At 45.7% G+C, this 22,407-nt stretch overlaps 1 protein-coding gene across 1 annotated transcript; it reads left to right on the forward strand.

Annotated features, from left to right (window-relative positions):
* The first annotated feature begins 9,930 nt into the window (after positions 1–9,930).
* On the forward strand, positions 9,931–22,314 carry LOC114868112 (GRB2-associated-binding protein 1-like). Its single transcript, XM_029171490.3, has 13 exons — positions 9,931–10,409; positions 14,773–14,901; positions 15,060–15,225; positions 15,526–15,694; positions 16,125–16,762; positions 17,645–17,727; positions 17,809–17,918; positions 18,493–18,767; positions 19,183–19,254; positions 20,041–20,137; positions 20,286–20,415; positions 20,786–20,920; positions 21,207–22,314. Exons 1-13 carry the CDS (start codon positions 10,335–10,337, stop codon positions 21,390–21,392), a joined length of 2,265 nt encoding a protein of 754 aa, XP_029027323.2. The 5' UTR covers positions 9,931–10,334; the 3' UTR covers positions 21,393–22,314.
* The last annotated feature ends 93 nt before the right edge of the window (positions 22,315–22,407 follow it).

The raw sequence follows: 22,407 nt of genomic DNA on the forward strand, positions 1-22,407 counted from the left end.
CAAGCCGCCCACACAGAGCCCCCCACAGAGCTGCAGCAGCCACAGAGACAGCACACGAGGCCAGAGTGGGCCACCGGGGGTCAACGCTGTCCGCCCCATGAGAACCAGGGGCAAACACTCCCCCCGGCGGGAGGGTCGGCCTGAAAGAGTAGAGCCCGGAGACCCACGGTCCGTAGGGAGCCCGCCAGAAGATGCCCCCGCGCCCAGAGTGGGGCCCGCCCCCAGTCCACCACCCCCACATGGGCGGAGCGGGGCCTACCCCATCGGCCCGACCTCATCCCCTGGCGCTACAGCGGCCTGCAGCACAAGGCCAGCAATTGGTGGGGTCAGCAGAAAAGAGACCACCCAGGCAGACGATCATCGTACCCCGAGCGAAAAACCGGACCCCCCACACTTCAACCGCACCACACGCATACCAACTCACACAAACACAGACGCATACACCCACCCACATGTGCAACACACATCATCACATCAACATACACACACACCATAGACTCTCTCACAACAAACTAGTCAATCATACGTGAACCAATGCGCTCTCAGATACATTCTCGCACCCACACCATTCGCTTGATCACATTCGTGGGGAGGGTAGGTCTCCGGCCTGCCGTCCATGTGGCCCCAGGCAGGGACCGCAGCTCCTCCCGAGCCCCGACCAACCAGAGTAGATGAATAATGTCCATCTTTGACAACAAATGAAAAAAATTACTTGGAGATGGACCTTATACAGGTTAAAATAGAGGTTATAAGTAATAAGGTTTGGACTTTCAAATCTTCAAATAATCATCCCTTATGACCCTCTTACGGTGGACAAAACTAATAAGCTGCGCCTTCACGTCCTCGGGCTCGTCATCAAACGGGCACTTCCTGCTCAGTAACCTCCGAAACGAACTGACCCCGAACACAACCTGCTCTGGAGCCGAAAGCTGAGGTTAGTTAACCGCTAACATTCCCTCTAACTTACCCAGGTGCCACATAACCCACTTTCTGGAACACCCCCCTGGTTTACAACTACTAGACTGGATGACTGATTGAAAACAGCTGCTGAATCACATGAAGAGGGAAGTAAGCGGAACAGAAGTAATGATAGATCACAGCTGGTGGAATTACATGCAGGAAAATCAAGCAAGAACTAAACAGCACAGAACAAAACCGAAAGTGGCATTAAAATAGAACAGGAAATGTGGAAAAATGACAGGAACAACCAGGTTCATGACCGTTTACAGCAGCAGCTTGAAATACAATAAGAAAAGTAAACACTAACATTAAAAATTGTGCAAAAGGTGAACAACAGAAAAACAGTGCTAAATAATAAATAACTAAATAAATAAATAAATAAATAATCTTTCTAAATACAATATATAACCTAATTGGTTAAAGCTACCTGTTTGTCTATCAGTTAAAGCATTGATCTTGCCACTTAGTAAAAGATAAGGCCCCAAAATACTGGTAACAAGCTCATAGACACACATAAGGCATACATGTAACACTTTATGTTGTGCATTGTTCTATTAGGGTAGGACTATTATTATGTTATTGTTCCTGCTTTGATTAAGCTCCAATAACTCGTTACAGTCCAACGTAGCACTAAGATCTAAATGGATCTGGACACTAACACTGTGACAAGCACACGTCAGAATGATAAAAAATGTAACTATGTGAATAGTCAAAAGAATATGTCATTTTGAATATTTCCATCTGGTCACGTCTGTTTCTCATGGAGACATGTCACTAGGATCATCTTCCTTCCTCCTGGTAGACCAGTCTAAGGGCTTTCTACATCATCTCGGCCATTCTGGTCGTGCTGCTCATGAGGTGTGCGTGGAATCTGGTTTGGGGGCTCCTCTATAGGTGGAACTCAGAGGTCAATGAGTGTGTTGTGATCACAGGCGTGGTCTGGTTTACACTCCCCAGCAGCCTGATGTTACCCCTGCTCTACTTTCAGAAAATAGGAATTTTCAGATGTTTTAAAACCAACATAAATCAAAAATAAGGATAAAAGTTGTCTAATAAAAAGAAAGTTAAAATTAAACAAAGAACATTGAAATAGTAATAGCAATTTTAAAGGACAGTTAATGATGGATCTTTGGGTAAGCTGATTTTCTTTCAGCAGTCAACATACATTTTGACAGTGATGAACAAATTTCTATTTAAATGAAATCCTTAAAGAAAAACTTCAATGTGGGTAGATCCAAACGATGGCAGGTAGTATTTAAGAATGAAGGGACACTCAGATTCCTCCACATTTTCTATGCAGAGTAATCATAATTTATTCCTCTGCAAAAGTCCCCTGAGACATCTCGGGATTGATTGCCATGTGCTCACAGACAGCAACTAGTGCTCCCCATGGGGGGTGAGTTCAATGCAGAGGACCAGTTTCGTTGACATTGTAACAAGTGTGATAATGTGATAATGACAATAAAAGACCTTCTAAAAGTAAATATTTGACTGTAACTATTTTTTTTCCTTGCATCAGCAAAAATGAGACTAGACGTCATTTCTCTCAGCTGTGTTTCATGTGTGTTACTCCTCTGGCTCAGAAGCCAGTTAATGCCCTGGTGATGGGTTAGGAACAGCAGCACAGCAACATATACAGCAGCTTAAAGAGAGAATGTACACCAGGATGAAAGATATTTATATATCAGAACATAAAAGATTATTGTTTTCTTCTTCTTTATTTCTAATTCTTTTTAAAATTTTGTATGCAGTACATGCATTTAATGGTGACAAATATATTTGATATGTTGTTTTGAATATAGCCCTGTGTCTTCTTCTCATGTTGTTGTTTTTTATGCAAAGAGTTAATTTGAATATTAATATTTAGCTTATTCAGTTGATGTGGAGCATATTTAAAGCCAGAGGAGGCGATGGGCCAACACAGGAAACCAGCCGGGAATGAAACACTGATAAGGTTGGTGTTAAATGTTTAATATAACCCTCCTATTCTTAATTTACAAGAATGTCAAAGATTAAGTTGGACTTCTCTGTCTATGCAGGAAAGTTTCTATTTCAAATCCGACAGACTAAAAACTCAACTTAGAAAATGATTATGAGAAGATTTGTGAGCACAAAGCGAAACTTGTGAAAAAATATGAACATTTAAGTGGAGAAAAAGAAAAAGAGTAGAGAAGCAAACAGTTTAGAACCAGTAGAAGTGTGAATACGTCATTTTGAATGTTTCCTTCTGGTCACATCTGTTTCTCTTGCAGACATGTCACTAGGATCATCTTCCTCCAATCACTCCCTTCTTCCTCCCTCCTTTTCGCTCCCTTTCGGCCTGCCTTGCCTCATCACTGAGCCGTATCGCCTGATCATCACCATTTACACCATCACCAACACCCTCCTCCTCCTCCCCCTGTCCATCCTGGTTCTTTATCATGGTTTCAGACGACAGCGGCAGCGTCGCTCCTCGACGACCACGAGTCACTCTGACATCTTCACCTGCCACCTGGTCACCATGGAGGTGGTCTTTGTCTTTGGCTGCGTGGTCAGCTGCTACGGCAGCCACATGAAGGATTTCCAGCTGCTTATTGTGGGGTTCTATGTGTTCTGCCTCACCTGGTACGGAGAGATGTTCTTTCATGTGCTGACCTGCGTGGAGCACTACTTGGCTGTCGTTCATCCGGTCACATACATGAGCCTGAAGGAAAAGAGGTGGATCAGGATCAGGAACATGGTTATTGGATGTGTTTGGCTGCTCTGTGTTTGTGGGCCAGGTCTGTCTACTAATGAGAGCACAACACTAATGAGCTTTTTAAGCTCCGTGCTTCTCTCACTGACCATCATCTCCTTCTGCTGCCTGTCTGTTCTCTGTGCGCTGCTTCGTCCACGTCCAGGAGACCAGGCCAGGGTGGACCAGTCTAAGCGAAGGGCTTTCTACATCATCTCGGCCATTCTGGTAGTGCTGCTGATGAGGTGTGCGTGGAGTCTGTTGTGGACTGTGATTTATCAGTTGAAATTAGAGGTTGATAATTGTATTGTGATCATCAGTAAGGTCTGGTTTACGCTCCCCAGCAGCCTGATGTTACCCCTGCTCTTCTTACAGAAAACAGTAACCATAAGATGCTTTAAAAGCAACATGAAGCGATAATGAGGATGAGGGTTTGTGGCTGAGCTCAAGGACTGTGGACTGATATCAGAGTCTGCAATGATGCTGCACATTATTGCACATTCTCTGATAAATGTTCATTGTGCAATGTGTGGACGCTGTTAAAGTTGTTTTTACCTTTACAGGCATATGAACAGATTTTCCATCACCAGTGGGGTTAATATTAGGCGTAGATGGTTTGAATGAAAATTATTGTATTTGTTTATTTAATAGTTCTACTAGTTTTTATTGTATTTATTGATCTAGTTGTTTTATATTCTCTTTTGTTGTATATCCTGTCCAGCCATTCACTTTAAAAGCACAAAACCTTAACATTACTCTTAATAAATAACCATTAAACAACCAAGTCCAAGTCCAAGTCTGAACTGTTTTACTACAAGACGTTCACAGAATTAATGAAGGAGTGGTCTAGTCACTCATCATTTGCTAAAGAGGCCTGAGGAAGAAGGCACAAATTAAACATGGGTTTACATTCAATAGTTTATTTAATTGTAAAATAAAGAGACATTACTGTACATACTGTATCATCTACTGCACACACCGGATAATGTTAACACAAATACAGAGTAGTGAAAAGAAAGGAGTAAATACACTTCACAGGCTGATAATAAGCTAAACCTTTTAAATTAACAAGACAAATAGGCTGCACATATGACCTTAGTGCTAACCGTGAAGGACAAGACACAAAAAAGCACAAACAAGTGTCTCCACACTAAATTAATCCACATGGCTTATCGCAAACACAGAACCTGATAATTACAGACACTAGTAACACTTACTGTAACATGACTCTAACAACACACGTCCGTAATCATTGCCAACCACCAATAGCTTGAAACCAAACTGGAAAATAAGTACTGGATCAAACAGGTGACACTAATTACTGGCACTGGTTAGAAACGAGGAACGAAATCATGTGACAACACCCAAGGAAAACAGAATGAACAGACACTGAACAAAACCAACAGCGCCACCTGGTGGTTGGAGGACAGATTCAAGTTGAACGTGAAGGTTTGGCTCAGTCATGACTTAAAATATATAGAATAAAGTATATTTAAGCACTAAAGGCTAGTTAGTTACTTGTTCAACCAATCAAACCTTCTAACATCTCATTTTGTACATTTCTTGTTTACAAACAAACTTGTTTGAACATTGAAACTTAATAATGTCAGTTTTTCTTCTATTTGATAAAAATACAACTTCATTACAGTTAGACGACTTCATGGTTCAGAGCCATTTTAAGGTTTATTGGTTCATCTGTTCGGATTTTTGACCTGATTTGTTTTTTCTTTACAACACAGCACTTTTCCTGCTCTGTGTAGAAACAGCAGAGGCAACACCAGGCTGCTGGGCAAACAGAACCAGACGCCTGACAGCAGCACCCCACACCTTAAAGACTCACTCAGTGGGAATGAGAAAACCGAAATCACAAACACGTGTCCCCCAAACCTCAACATCAGCGTGGCCCATATGGCCGTGATGGTGTGAAACGCCCTCATCTTCGACTGGTTCACTTGCTCTTTGTCTCCTTGTGTTCCAGGAGACGGTTGGTTCAGAGTGCACAGAACAGACAGGCTGCAGAAAGACACCACCACTAAAGACAGAACCGAGAGTAAAAGCATTTGGTACATGATGACCTCTAATCCCTGATACATTGGGCCAACTGTTCCAAAAATCAGCAGCCAAGCACAGCCGAGGGAGATGTTCCTGATCCTGGCCCCGGTCCTGTTCCTCAGGCTCACGTAGGTGATGGGATGGACGACAGCCAGGTGTCGCTCCACACAGGTGAGGATATGAAAGAAAATCTGTCCGTTTGCACTGACAGTGAAAACAGACACGCCGAGCATCATCAGCAGTGCCCCGCGGATTAGGATGCCGCAGCAATACAAAACACACGCGAAGTGGCCGATCATCTCTATGGCAACCATGTGGTAGGTGAAACTGTCCGAGTGGCTCGTTGCTGAGCGCCGTTTCCACCGACGCCGGAGACCCAGGTAGAAGATGGAGACGTGGAGCGGGAGCAGGAGGAGGTTGGTGACAGAGAAGCAGGTGAAGCTGAAGAAAGTGCTGCTGTACTGAAAACACATGGACACGGCTTCACTGAGGGACAGTAGTGAGGAGACGTGGGAGGAGGAATGGGAGGTGTTAGAGGAGAACGAGGAGCTGATGGACATGACTGTTTGAGAGAGAGAAAAGTCAGAGGAAAAACGAGGCTGAGAATCTGCACAGCAGAAGTAAACTCACTGTGGCCGGACGGTGTCGTCGGCTGCGTCTCCACACTGGACTGAGAGACGGGCCTCTGTTCTGTGAGTGGGTGCAGACAGGGTGCTTTGCATGTGACGGAATCATTAGAACTGTCAGCTTTAGGTTTTGGTTTTTACAACATGATGAACACCGCATGCAAATGTCTAAATGACTATTGACTAAAGCTGAAGTGAATGAAGGTTTGCTGACATGAACATGATGCTAATGTTGATGTACTTAATAGTGGTCAGGGAGTGTATGATGTAGGTTTGACCAGGTCAACAAATGTTTATTATTTAAGACTCAGAATAAAAAAAACAGCCTGAGTTAGAATTGGGAGTTAGTTCTAGTTTCACAGTCTATTTTTTTTTCATCTGAAGAAATGATGCAGTATTACTGGGCTGATATATGTACAGTATAAGTTAGAGTATTTCCTGTCATTGACTTCATACTCTATATAGTAGTAGTAGTATACCTCTAAAGTACGATCATAAAACGTTGGTAGAGAACAGAACGATACTGATACAAGTGAGTACACAGTCTGTATTACTTTGTGTTGTGCAGAACAAGACTCGAGTTCAAACGCAGAAAACAAAACAAAATTTACCAGACATTAGAAGGTTTTGTACCTTTTCAGTAGATGACATTAAAACATGGATACAGATAAAACATAAACTGCTAATAACATACCAGATACATGAAACACACACATATATGATAGATTATGGCCTAAACCTGGACGTGGCAACTTCACATTAAACTCAGCATGTTATAAGTTTAATTTAGGTGGACGTCTGCTCTGAGCGGTTCCTGGTCCTGAAACATAAAAGTTTTCCTGCTCTGTGTAGGAACAGCAGAGGCGACATCAGGCTGCTGGGCAGACAGAACCAGAACCCGGAATAAATCAGCACACACTGGTCCCACTTACTCAGCTGTGGCGTCGCATACAGCACAGTGCAAACCAGATTCCCCCCAAACCTCAGCACCAACACTGCAGTTATAGCTTTGATGGTGTGGAAAGCCCTGAGCTTGGATTGGTCGAACCTCTCCCTGCTCCCGCCCCCCTCCCCCGGCCCAGGACGCTTCAGCACGCGGAGCACAGGACAGATGCAGAAAGAGACGACCGCTAAGGAAAACACCTGTTGAACGAAAAAAATCAGGAGAATGAACTGAAGAGTGTTTAGAGCCACCAACGTCATCATTGCACACGTCGTGAGCCAAATCAAACCAATGACGCTGTTTCTGATTCGGAGCCCGGGGCCCTGTTTCATCTGCAGGTACATGAGGGGGTGAACCACACCCAAGTAGCACTCTGTACACATGATGCTGTAAAACAACATCTGCCCACACATTGCAATGAGGAAAAGATGGGCTGCCACCATCGCTATCGTCAAGAGGCCAAGGTAGACGCCGGTGCAGTAGAGGATGGAGGCGAGGATGCTTATCGTCTCCATGACGACCATGTGGTAGCTGATTTGATCGGAGGCTCCTGCGGAGACAGGGCACTGCTCCCGCCACCGTTCGTGTGCCACGTAGAGGACGCAGGCGCAGAGAGGGAGGAGGAGGAGGATGTTTGTGCTCGTGAAGATGATGAAGATCAAATTGGCCTCTGTGGAGTTGAAGCAGTTTCTAAGCGCATCAGAAGGAGAGAGGGAACTTAGGAAGGACGAGGAGTTGATTGACATGTCGGAGGCCTGAAGAGGGAAACAGTCCAATATGTTACATAGACTCAGTTATAGTTTTAACTCAACTGTAGAACCGTGTGCTTTTAAAATATCATTACCTAAATGTAAATATATTAATGAACTCAATGTAATAATGTAATAATGAGCATGTCATATAATCTCATGGCATTGTCTTTTGAAATTTGTTTGTCAGAAGAAGAAGTAGTTTCTAATAAATAATCAAGGTAATATGTTAAATACAGTAATGACCTACAGAGTTTACTATAAAGTAAAAAGTACTGTAAGAAAAAAATTCTCTCTCAGTAATAAATGTATCTTTGAAGACTAAGCTGAAGAGTCATTGATGGTATTAGCTTACATTAACTAGACTGTACAGGAAGACGTTTAACTAAAGTTAAATGGATTGGTTTAATTATTCAAGATGAAGCTATTAGTTCATCAGTGAAAATACTGGCAACAATAAATATACAATATTATACACGTGAAGTAAATGATGTGAAAGCTCGACCCACTAAAGGCTAATTAACGTGGCGGCACTGAACAAACATGTAAGGAGATTTCAAAAGTCACCCACCATTGTTCCTCTGCTGTGTCCAGATTCAGAGTCTGGTCTCTGAGACAAACCCGTGTATATGTGAGGTGGGAAGTTTTCATCTTGCAAAACCATTTCTGACCCTGTGATACTTTTGACACGGTCTATTTCTGTAGGCAAATGCTTCTGGGACGAACATCTAGTCTGGTTCATGCATCCTCTCCACCAGGTTGAAGTTTTGGTCAAATAGATACTTATTTTTTTCCATCTGTTATTCTACTTTCCTCTAAGCTTTGTGCGGATGCTGGAGGCCGGATCCACTCGCGCCACATCATCATTCTATTACAGGACTTCTCATTTAGTCTGAACCAACGCTTCCAGTTCCCACCGTGAGGATGTATCAGTGCAAATGCAACTAATTATACCACTTCGCTAACATGAACCATTAGGAGAAGTCAAACGAGCTTTATGTAAACAGTGACTGGTGCAAATTCAAATCAAACGCGACTTTTCCCAGATGCTCGTGGTTCTATTCAAATAGGAGTCTGAGGACAACGCATCAGCTGGAAAACTTTGTTTTTATGTAAACTAACATTTCTGCTGCTGTTTATCCTCAATAAGGCATTTAATTAACTGATGTACCTGAATTACTGTTTGTTTGCTCATGAAGTTTAACTTGTAGTACACAAAGATTCCACTAGAGACCAGTATTGATCTCTAGGTTTTATTCTCTAATGTTCTATCTTAACTTAATGATCCACCTGAACATTGGTATGATTTTCTACCAGTATGGATGAATGAGGACACATCAGCTGGGGAGCAGCATTTCCTGTGCGTTTCATGAACTGAAGCTTCCAGATATTTAGAGCTCAGGCCTCTCTGTGTTTTTATGATGTAGAATAAATAATATTGGAATGATCTAACAGAGCTGAACCTGCCTTCCACACTAATCAGAGTTTAGTGCTAACATTACATATTTATTATTGTATATTACGTTCACCCCCTCACACTCACCCCCACACGCTCACACGCTCACATCCTTATTGTTATTTTTACTGCCTCACCATGACCTGTTTTACCAAAGATCTCATATTTCAGTTTGTTTTTACTGTAAAGGTGAGTCTTCTCATCTCTTCTTGTCTTTTTCCAGCATGATAAAACCTAAACACACACACACACACACACACACACACACACACACACACACACACACACACACACACACACACACACACACACACACACACACACACACACACAGAGCAGGAGCAGAGAGGGAGGAGCGAGGAGAGAAAAGAGTCACAGGAGGAGGGAAAGTGGGAGGAGAGAAGAAAGGAATGTCAGATCCAGGCATTGTGTTCGTTTATGACACAAGCAGGGAGAGAGAGGGACGAGTGAGGCTGCTGGGAGGTAGAAAGTCTGTCATACGGAGCAGTGACATCACAGAAGCATGGAAACTTCTGTCCTGAAACTCAGTGAGGAACAAGTGAAAGACTTGGGAAAAGCTTGGACTCCAACCAACAAGCTGGAGGACTGATCCGATCACAGGCGTGGACGACCTGCTGCTTCCTCTGGACCAAACCAACTTAATTCAAGCCTGATCCAGTTTAAGCTGTCAGTTTCGCACCTGATCAACTGATCTGTGGCCAGATTGACTGGCCGTTTAATCGCTGGGGTCTGACTTTTTGCTGGGAACTGACTGGAGGCTAGGTGATTGACTGGTCTGATCAGAAGCACTGGAGGCTGCTTCACTGGGCCCAGCATGAGTGGTGCTGGAGACGTGGTGTGTGAAGGATGGCTGCGAAAGTCACCTCCGGAGAAAAAGCTGCGCCGCTATGTGAGTAGTCCAGGTGACGCATCACTGTTTTCCTCGGATGAGTTGTATTTAAAGGTTCTTATCTTGAGCTGAGACAAACGTGTGCTATCTGATTATCTGATTATCTGATGTTTATAGACATTCTGCTCTGTGGTTTTAATCCAGTTGGTCAATTAGCTTCTAATTCTGTAAAACTGTTCACACAGTGAGCGTGTCAGTAATAATCTGAAACTTATCAAACTTTCAACAGAACATCAGAACATACAGTATGCAGACAGACAGACAGACAGACAGACAGACAGACAGACAGACAGACAGACAGACAGACAGACAGACAGACAGACAGACAGACAGACAGTCAGACAGACTTCTCTATAAAATGTAGAAAGTGAACAATATGTATCATTAAAGTGAAAGTGTAAAGGATGTTGTTCCAGTAAAGCAGCTGCAGCCGAACACACACACACACACACACACACACACACACACACACACACACACACACACACACACACACACACACACACACACACACACACACACACGCTGCATTGCTGACATGCCTTACCAGTGAGTTGAGCTTATCCCACCTCCCTCCACTTTGCCTGACTTTCATTCTATCTAAATATCTCAGTTGTCATTTTCGTAGTTCACTGAAGCTCTTTGATTCTTTGCCTTTCAATTATTTACTTTCTTTATCTCTAGTGAAACACTTCCCTTAGAAGTAAGAAAAACAAGGAGGAACAAAGTGAAAATAGCCTTTATTAAAGCAGAGCTGAGGAAACGCTGAGGCTCCTGCTGATTTTACTGAAGGCCTGATAGTTTACATGTGAACCAGCAACCTCTCAATGCAACACACTCTGCTACAGTTAAAAGGGACCTTGACATTTTCTGTTTTAAATGGTGAAAGCACAGAAATGAAATAAGGAAAAGAGACATGACACACACACACACACACACACACACACACACACACACACACACACACACACACACACACACACACACACGTGCACGTCTCTGTTTAGACCAGAGTTCATGTGTTCACGTTAAGCTGTGCTCAGGTTTACGTCGTCGTTCTGTGGAGTTATGTAATGAACTAATCGCTCTCAGCTGGTCCTGGTTGGAACATGGGCCTCCCTGAAGACGTAGAAGGCTTAGAACACGCACACAAGACCTGGACCAGAACCAGACGGAATGATGAGGTGAATTCTCCCACTTTAAGAACAACAAGGAACAAGGAATGCTGATTGTTAGTGATACAGACAAACGTGCAAATTACTTCAAGTGGAAGGCAAAGCAGGATTTGCTAAGACTTAAATGGGAGATGACTTAAATGTGAACAGGAAACCCAGAAAACATCCATCATCTGCAGATGGTTCAATGTTAAACAGGCTCAGAATAAGATTGTATGGTTTCACACCTGCTGCTTTACTGGATGGTGCGTTTATGTGCTTCCTGTGTAAGGTCTCATGACCTCAGACAGAACTGGACATTAGACCTGTAGGTTTGTTTACACTGAGCCAGAGCATGTAGTGAGTCTGGTTCTCATGAACTGAAACTGGAGCCTGTTCTTCTGAGAAAAGGGAAAAGGAGGAATGATAGATCGGTGAATGAGGAACTGGGCTGAGGGGGCAGACTGTGACTGTGATCATGTCTGGAATAAATGTGGTTACTGCACACGCGTTATTTCAGCTCTATTGTGTCCTGTTCCTGTTGGGGTCAAAGGTTAAAAGTGGAAGCGAAATGAAAGGAGTGTAAAAGGCAAAAGTGTTCCCTGCCACAGGAAAACAGGGTTATCGCTATTACTTTTAAATCGATGACACTGAGGCAGTCAAATAAAAAGAAGTGAAAGTAGAACCTGAAGCCAAGTATCTGAGGACACGGTTCCTCTTCCTGAACAATGTTTGCAAAATAAAAACTAAAAGGAATCAAGAACCCAGGTCAGGTGGAATTGTTACAGTACCTTACAGAATAAAGAATGTTAAACATACGTAAACGTTACATCCATTCTACTATAATACCTTCAGCAACTATTTCAGTCTACAACGTCTTTACACACAATTATGAATAGATTTACAAACAGCTGGTGTAACTTTGTCCTGTGTCTTTATTTAGAAGAAGTAGGAAAATATTTTCATGTTCTTGCTTCCACTCACTGCTTTTATTTGTGCTGCGGCCTGAAGACGCCCGGGCATCAAACACAACGCGGGGAGCGGGAGTCAACACACACACACACACACACACACACACACACACACACATCTCCTGCCATCCCTCGCGGGCGTTTCCTGTTCGGCCACTTCCCCTTCCTGTCCGTGTTTGGGGAGAACGGAGGAAACGTCCTGTGCAGCCTTTAATCGCTGTGAGCACCCCCCCCACACACACACACTCACCCCCACACACTCACCCCACACACGCTCACCCCCACACCCTCACCCCCACACGCTCACCCCCACACCCTCACCCCCACACGCTCACCCCCACACGTTCACCCCCTCACGCTCACCCCCACACGCTCACACGCTCACCCCCACACGCTCACCCCCACACGCTCACACGCTCACCCCCACACGCTCACCCCCCACACGCTCACACACTCACCCCCACACGCTCACCCCCACACGCTCACCCCCTCACGCTCACCCCCCTCACGCTCACCACACCCTCACCCCCACACGCTCACCCCCACACGCTCACACGCTCACCCCCACACGCTCACACGCTCACCCCCACACGCTCACCCCCACACGCTCACACGCTCACCCCCACACGCTCACCCCCACACGCTCACACGCTCACCCCCACACACTCACCCCCACACGCTCACCCCCACACGCTCACCCCCACACGCTCACCCCCACACGCTCACCCCCACACGCTCACACGCTCACCCCCACACGCTCACCCCCACACGCTCACCCCCTCACGCTCACCCCCTCACGCTCACCACACCCTCACCCCCACACGCTCACACGCTCACCCCCACACGCTCACCCCCACACGCTCACAAGCTCACCCCCACACGCTCACCCCCACACACTCACCCCCACACGCTCACACGCTCACCCCCACACGCTCACACGCTCACCCCCACACGCTCACCCCCACACGCTCACACGCTCACCCCTACACACACACACCCACACGCTCACCCCCACACACTCACACCCACACACTCACCCCCACACACTCACATGGACGCGTGTCGTGTTGAGAAACGCTAATAAACCGATCAGAAGTGGTGGATTTGGTTGTTGCACGGGTTCTGGAGGCGCACGCAGCCACTCAGCAGCGGTTTAAGGTTTTATCTGTGTAAAGGAATAAAAGGCTTAGATTTGCTCCATAATGTGGCAAAACAAGAGGAAACACAGGACTCTGCTTTGTTTTTGTGCTTATGAGGAGAAAATACAGTGCGAGTGTGTGTTTGTCCACATGTTACTGTTAATTTAAAAGCCTGCTCCATGCTCAGATTCACACTTTCAGGCATCAGACAACATCTTTTCACTTCAAACACAAATGGTGGCAGGCTTTCACACACACACACACACACACACACACACACACACACACACACACACACACATACACACTCACACACACACACACACACACACACTGGTGAGTCATGTGTGACTCCCTCTGGGAGGTGGGCCCAACCCACAGAGCTCTGTACACGAGACACGGCGTGAACCGTTCAGGTGCAGTACATCTGGGACGTTGCGCTAACGTTCAGAACGGCCCATATGGGAGAGAGACACCAGAACCAGAGAGAGAGAGTGAGAACCATGAAGAAACAGGAACCTCACTCATCCATGCATTTGTGTAAAGAATAAAGACACAACTATAGTGGTGGCAGTAAAAATGTATGTGGTTCTTCCTCTGGGGAGCTGGAACCCGCTGCTCCCAGCTGTGCTCTCCTCAGACTGTTTGTGATGTTGTGGCAGCACGTTGTGTGTTGGATTGTTACTGTCACATCCACATTCCAGGCAGCCACTCGTTTGCAGCTGAGTCTGCATGTGTTTGGACGGTGACGAAGCGCTGACTCTGATGGACGTCAGGCCGGGCGCATCATGTCTGTGTAGTTTATGCAGCCAGGCACTTTCTTTCTCTGCATCATTTTCATGCTGGTGGATGAGGACATTTCTTCATGGTGATGAGGGGGATGGGTTTGGACATCAAGAAAAGATAGAGGGAGAGAGAATAGAGGGGAGAGGAGAGAGAAGAGAGGAAGAGAAGAGAGAGCGATATAGAGGGATAGAGTAAGATAGCTCTATACCTGTTAATGTATCTCTTCTGCTTTTCGTCCTCTCTCTCTCTCTGTCTCTCTCTCTCTCTCTTCCTCTCTCTCTCTCTCTCTCTTTCTCTCTCTCTCTCCCCCCAGGCGTGGAAGAGACGTTGGTTTGTGCTGCGGAGCGGTCGGCTGACCGGGGAACCGGATGTTCTGCAGTACTACAAGAACCCGCAGTCCCGCCGGCCCATCAGAACCATCAACCTGAACCTGTGTGAACAGGTGGGTGGTCACACGACTGAGGCCTCGTTGTCTGTGAACAAGACAACACTTCACGCCAGACACACAAATGGTTAATTCTACCCTGTTCAGTGGGTTCTGTGTGAGGGGCACGTTTGGGGCTAAATGTTGCCTTCTAGCATTGCTCTGTTTCCCCCCAGGTGGACGCTGGCCTGTCATTCACCAAGAAAGAGCTGGAGAGCAGTTTTGTTTTCGACCTGAGGACCGAGGAGCGGACCTGGTATCTGGTGGCCGAGTCCGAGCAGGACATGAACCGCTGGGTGACGTCCATCTGCCTGCTCTGTGGTTTCAACCCCACTGACGACGGTACAGCAGAGATTTGTCCAAATATTATCTCGCACCTGTTGGTTGCATGTGTGGGCTGTGGTTGAGTCAGTGTGAAACGCTGTGGGAGGAGAAATAGCGCGGACAAAACGCCTCCAATGTGTGTGTAAACGTCTGGAAGGACGAGAGGAAGCAAAACCAAATCACTGTGTGATGTTCATCCAAAGCTGGACATTCATCAACACAATGAGTCAAACCTATGTTTTCAGTCGGTTCATCTTTAAGACACCCCTGATCCTCTGGTTTCTCAGTGTTTCTGCTCCTGTTTTACTTGAACTGCAGGTCCAGACAGAGCGGCACTGTCGGGCTCGTCCTCCATCACTGCCATGAGCTCCGTGAGCAGCACAGCCGCCATCAACACGGTCACGGGCTCAGCGCCGCCGACCTGCGACCCCGACGGCAGCGCAGAGGAAGACTACATGTGGTTATCACAGTGTGACAGTCACACCAGGTAGAAACGCCTCCATCACAGCTTTACCACAATGCAGATTTGTCGTACACGGTAAACAAGTATAAACACAATCATGTGAAGATCACGTGTTTATCACTGGTTCAGACTAAAAGCTGAAGGTAAAACGAGTCACAGTCACGGTCACAGGTTGAGACGTGTTTAATCTGAGGAAGGTTTATCTTCCCCTGGATCACACCCACATGATTCCTGAACTGTTGACTTTTCATGGGACAGTGACACACGAAGGCCTGTTTGATTCCTCAGTTGGAAAAATCACCTTAAACATTAGCTCTGGTTGGTGCTGAAGAGGATGAAGCCCACAGAGACATTAACCAAGAAACGTACTTTACTGAATTAAATATGGTTGTTAAAGAACCTCTTTATACCCCCCACTGTTTTAAATGCTGATCTTCCTCCTCCTCGTCTCCAGACCTCCTCTGGGATCCTCCATCTCTCTCGACACTGACTACAACGACAACCTCTACCCCCCTCCCTCCATCACCTCCTCCTCCTCCTCGTCTTCCTCCTCCCCCTCCCTCCTTCCCGACAGCCTCCCTCCCGCATCGTCGTCCTCTGGCTTCAGAACGGTCCCGTGGACAGTTGCGGCCATGATGAGCCCGCTCAGCCAGTCTCTGGATGCCACTGTGACCTCTGACCTCCACAGCCGAGCCGGCAGGCCCCGCTGCCACCCTTCTCCGCATCCCAGGAAACACTCTTTAGATTATCACCTGCGCCCCGTGGCGATATCACTCAGCGATGACAAGCATGCGCACGTGCCCCCTCACATCTCCAGCAGCTATCAGGTCCCGCGCCCGGCGTCCACGCCTCTGTCTCGAGCCCCTCGCCGCCCATCCTCCACCCCGAGTGTGGACTCCCTAACGCAGGCAGAGCTCCACGCCTGCACCGCAGCGCCTCCTCCACGCCCCCCCAAGCCCCCGGCCGCCGCGGGCCGAGCTGAGGCCGCCACGCTTCCACGCGAGTCGGAGCGAAGGGGGGCGGTGGAGGAGGATGGAGCAGGAGGTCCTCTGAGGAGCAACGCGGCGGCTGCAGCCGGGCGCACGCAGACGGGTGAGTCCTGCTTCATCTGTCAGCGGACCTCGAATGTCCACTTTATGTAATACTTCAAAGTACGACGATAACCGCCAGCTTCTATAAATGACCGTGAGTCGACCTCACTCATCTATTTTTCATCGTCTGCATAAACCAGCGCTTTGTTCCCATCAGGTTACAGCTGAATACAAAGGCCCGTGTTTAAGTGTAAATGTAATACTAATGCTGAGTATTTCAGTGAGTACTTCTCACCCGCTGGGAGACTGAGGACGGATAAATAATGAATGTGTGCACTGGGCCTGCGCTAACGTCAGGCTCCTTCACTGCTGCTTCTGTGTAATCAACACAATGAACGTATTAGTTTCATTAGCTGGACGTGAAGTGTGGCCATCAGAGCACAAAGAGCCCAATCTCTGATTAAAGCTACTTAATAAAGATGTACACGTTGGGAAAGCGGTTCTTACACAACTGCAGCCTCGTTCACACAAGCACAGACTTGATGTGCTGAAAGCGACTCACTCTCCCAGTGAACGTGTCTGAGGAGCAGCTTGTCTTCTGGTAACACTGTTAAGCGTGAAAGCTGCACAAATGTTCTGTAAATGGCTCACATATGTTTTTTCCAGTGGAATTAGTGCTCAGTGGAGCACAACGTTACCATGGAACACTGAGCAACTTTTTAATGTTTGACCTCTTAAACTCACGTAAATGGTTTCTGACCAACAGCAGGAGCTGGAAGCAGGTGACACATCGAGGCCTTAATGTGTGTGTTTTATAAAGCGAAGAAAGAAGCCACCGCTGGGTCTTTAACTGTTCTAACTGAGCCACTCTGCTCTCACAGGCCACAGTAAACTGTGCTCTGTGTCTTCATGTATCGGTCGTCACTGCCTCCTTCTGTTTCAGGCGGCGAGTCCTTATACTTCCCTCGCGCCTTCTCAGAGCGAGCGAGTGTACTGGAGTTCAGCGAGAGCTTCAACAGCTACTTTGTAAGTTGAACGTGCTTGTTTTTTTTCTATTTTGGATTCATTTGAGGCGAATCATTTTCAGCCGTCTTTTCTCTCCTCCAGTTCAGTAAAGGGATGGTACCACTCGGTAGCGTTTGCTCTGAAGACGATGATGTCCACGAAAACTATGTTCCCATGAGTGCGGCCGTCACAGAGCCTCCTGTTGCACCAAGGTTAGACAGACAGAGCGCTATATAACACTATGAGGCGGTGTTTTATTTATATTGTCCATGAAGGACTGAACTACTTCTACTGTAGATGGGTCTTCATCTTTGCCCTAATAAAAGTCTACTGTAAATGCTTTTATTCTGTTTTAATTTTACCATTTTTGCTGAGTCAGAAATAATGTTCTGTAAAACCCTTGGAGAAAACAAAAAGTTTTGTAAATGAGGGAAGACTCCAGGACCAGTATTTAGTTGTGTGTGAGGCAGAGGCAGAAGAACTCATCCAATCAGGCTCCAGCTACACTTCCTGTTTAGATCTAGAGCTTCTTACCAGCGTCTAACGAGCAGAACACAGACATACATGAATAAATGTAAGTTAGTTCACACTGACATATTGTACTAAGGCATGTTTTTAATGACATACTATATTAATACGTAGGAAGGAATCAAAAGATCAAAATTAAATACAGAACAAGTTGAAATGTAATTATTTCTGTGTTGGACTTTGCAGCATATTCCTACATTTGCTAGTAGTTCAGAGTAGTTGTATACAGATAACCGTGTGTTCTCTTCTCTTCTCCAGAGAACCTCCAGAAACCTCTGATCCGTCTACTCACGCCCATGGACACTACGTCCCAATGACTCCCCTCAGCTCATCCGTGGGCTCTCACCCCATCAGTGACATGGCCTTTCTAGGGCGGCAGGTGCCTCCGCCGGCCCACATGGGGTTCCGTAGCCCCATGAGCGCTGCTGCTCCTCAGACACCCCCACTCAGGACGCCCGCGTACCGCTCCGCTGAGATGGAGGCTGAAGCCATGCCGCCTCCTGTCCACCGCAACCTGAAGCCGCAACGCAAGGGTAAATGTGAATGAAACAACGGAAGTCTAGAGTCTGAATGAACAGTTTATGGGATGTTGGAGGAGGACATTGGTTATGACTCTGAAATTGCTTTGGAAAAAGACAAAGTCATCTCAATCGTTCCTGGGTGGTTCGAGGGGAGTGGCTTCAATCATTTCTCCACCCTAGTATAGTATTTTTTTTTACAACTCATCTTTTTTACAGCTCATGTTTGGTACATTTGTACAGCTGTGACACAAACATTTCTATAGACTGGAAAAAATCTAAACATGCTGTGTCAGCGAAGTTCCCTTTTACTTGTGGTTTTCAAGAATCTGGGTTTTTATTTGCTGATGCAGTGTTTTCCATCAGCTGTTGTAGTGATTCAGTTACTGCATCTCAGTGTTGTTTTTCATTTCTGATTTTATCCCTGTAGGCGTTTGTGTCACTCAACCCGCAGAGCAAAAAGACGAACAAAACTCAGAAGAAGTGCGACATAAACCGAGAGGTACGAGCCGAGGCTCCACAGTTACATGTTGTACGTCACAAACACAACATACACAAGAGTGGAGCTGGTAAATGTGTCCAGACTCTTCAAAACAACCCACAATCTGTCACCAGGGCAAGAAACGACCTGCCTTGAAGCTTCACAGTTAGATGAGATTCAGTTCCTCAGAAGGGTTGTGATGTACAGTACTTCCCACTGCAGACTAACTACTGTTTGTAGTCACGTCTCCTTTTCTTTTTTTGTTCCAGAACTAGAGATAGATCATTGTTTTTCCTTTCGTGCGTCTTTTTGCTCTTCTATTCTTTCTCCATGTTCCTGCAGAGCCTTTCTCCTTTAGTTTAGTCGTGTTGTCATCTCCAGTCGAGTTTAAATTATTCACCTGCTTCCACTTTGTTCATTCAGGTCCAGGTCTAGTATGTGGCGCATGTGACACATAGAAACATGCACATAAAACTTTAATAAAGCTTCAAATTATTTTGCACACTTTGATTGTTGTCAAAGTTGAAGGTACAGCTGTACAAAGGTAGAGGATTTAAAATAAGAATGCTAACACAACTACACACACTCACATCTGACTATACTATAGCAATGTGCATGGTAGTGTGTCATCATCTTCATTAAAGAGGAGCAACAATGACGTCCACACTTGTAAATGTGAATGTCCCATTCATTACCCAGTGTTCTGCATCCTCTGGGTTTGTACAGTATCTGTACTGAGACACGGACAAGGAACAGAATTTATCACACCTCTATCAAAGTAAAGAGTCTCTGCCGTCTGTCTCCCAGTGAAACCAGCTCCTTTGGACATCAGTGTGGTGCAACAGGACTGGGAGGAAGTCCCGCCCCCTGTGCGCTCGCCTGTCACCAGAACCTTCACACGAGAGTAAGTGAAAACAGAACAGGTCAGCTGCACTGAGTTGTGTTGCACTGCTCTGTGTGGGTGAAAGCATAGAGTGGGACCTCAGCATGTCCAACACGAGTCAGCAGTTTTTGTGGAAGGTGATCAACCACTCTGTTTTTCTCTGTGACAGTCCGTCCTGCCGTCGCACAGTCACACCCAGGTCTTCTCACAGTTCGTCTCCTTCCTCCGACTCCGATGACCCTGATGAAAGCTATGTTGCCATGACGAAGCCCGGCCTCAGCTGCAGTGCTGGGGAGCAGGTGAAAGACTCTTCTCAGAGGGTTTTCCTGTTTTCCTTTTGTGTGGCTGCTTTCATTCACATTTGCCTGACCGCAGAGCAGGTAAGAAGAATGCACTTTGTCGCCCCCAGGTGGCAAAGAGAAGTTTAAACGTCGACCAACCAGTCAAGGAACTTAATTTATGGGGAAACAACACAAATACTAATAAAGCTAAAACAAAGATATGCAAGAATCTTGTGCTGCTTGTACTTTTGTGTTTTGTGTGATTACTACTGTAGCTAAAATGACAACTTCTCCTTCTCTGTCCTCTTTCACTGCTCCTTTTTGCTTGTTTTAGTTTTTTCTCTCTCCCGTATAATAATAATTTTCCTTGCGTCATGTGTGTCCACAGTCTCTGAGGCTCATGCTGCACCGTGGTTCAGAGGGGGGGGTGAGCAGCCCGTTGCTCCAGCGAACCAGAGACCAGAAGCAGGTAGAATACTTGGACCTGGACCTTCACACGGGGCGGTCGACACCTACCCGGCAGGTACGCCTCTCTCTCATGTCACTCAAATAAATTTGTCTAATTCATATGTCATGTGAAGGTCTTTAAATATCAGTAATTGTTCGATAAAAATAATTATTGTGCCACTAGATGAAGCCAAAACACACGATTGCATTTCATTCATACCATATTTAAAACTCTTTCTGTTCAAATCGTACATAATATTTTAAATACTAATAATGATGATGGTTGATTAATTCCAAATTAATGCTAATAATAAAGTCTATAAATATTCATATATAATTGGCTGTTTGTGTCTTTAAACCAGAAACACTGTATGGGAGAGGGGTGTGGTGGCAGTGCAGAGCAAAGCAGAGCGGGAGACGAGCGCGCACATGGTGAGCGTGCACGTGTGGACTATGTGGTGGTGGACCCCAAGAGGACCCGGGCCCTGAGGAACACCAGAGAAGCGTGGCATGATGGGAGGATGTCAGCGGAGAAGGAGAAATGCTGAGTCGGTTCAGAAAAGCTGCTCGCTGGTACCGGAAAACACAACAGTATGTGATACTAGTCAAGAAGAAGACGGGGACACAGCTGTCACCAAATACAGCAAAGCTGAGATGTGCTTCACAAGTTACAGTATGTGTGGGTTCTATCACAGAAAAAAAGAAATGTCCCACTGTATCTTTAGATGTGTCATTGTGTCTGTGTGAAGGCTGATCTTGGTTTAAAGGTAAATAATTCACTAAATATGTTCACACATGCACAGCTTGACGTAATAATGGCTCCAGCGTTTGTGAGAAAAGGAGGGCGGCCTGTAAATGAGCAGGATCGTGTTGTGCGTCAGTGTGGAATGAAGAGTGACTCACTGATCTGATGCTCTGATGAGATCAGGTTTGTCCACACTGTTTTCAAATCGTGCCACATCTTATCAGCTTTAAACAAACAGTTCTGTAACATAAGCTGTCTCTAATATCAGTAATTGGATCTTAATGTCCAGTGATTGGATCTTTATCTGTGTCAGTGTCATAGTGACAACTCACCTGATCCACATTATAAGGAAGTCATGTCATTACTGTTTTTCAAGAACGTGAATTAATCAAACATGCAGGTTAGTGCCACAGACAGGTTGAAAGGAAAAGGTTCAGTGTTAAAATAGTTTAACCATGAACTCATATTTTCAGAAAATGGCACCACAGGCTTCGGGAGTTTATCCCATATTAACCAGAAGCCTCTGAAATGATTTATCCAAAATGATTTTTCGGTTCAGTAGCACTTCAGAGAAGAGAAAGTCCTAGTTGTGAAGGAGGAAGCCACTGTTATTGTTGATAACCGACTGTGGGAGAGTTCAGACTCTCAAATAGTAGAACTGTATAATACTGTATAACACTGTATGTGATTACAGCTACGCTGAATAAACACATATCACTGTTTGAGATTCTAGTGTGACTGTATTGAAGACAACATTTACAGACAGTTTACAGAGAGTTAGTTTTTCTTGAGGTCAGAGGTCATTCAGTGTCTGAAGG

The sequence above is a fragment of the Betta splendens genome, chromosome 2, assembly GCF_900634795.4.
Source record: "Betta splendens chromosome 2, fBetSpl5.4, whole genome shotgun sequence".
NCBI lineage: Eukaryota > Metazoa > Chordata > Actinopteri > Anabantiformes > Osphronemidae > Betta > Betta splendens.

What these genes read in the sequence shown, in the direction of transcription:
- LOC114868112 (XM_029171490.3), top strand. Translation starts at nt 10,335, where the DNA reads ATGAGTGGTGCTGGAGACGTGGTGTGTGAAGGATGGCTGCGAAAGTCA. An exon ending in AGTGCGACATAAACCGAGAG is followed by an intron (nt 19,255 to 20,040) that starts GTACGAGCCGAG and finishes TCTGTCTCCCAG; the next exon opens with TGAAACCAGCTCCTTTGGAC. An exon ending in GCTGCAGTGCTGGGGAGCAG is followed by an intron (nt 20,416 to 20,785) that starts GTGAAAGACTCT and finishes GTGTGTCCACAG; the next exon opens with TCTCTGAGGCTCATGCTGCA.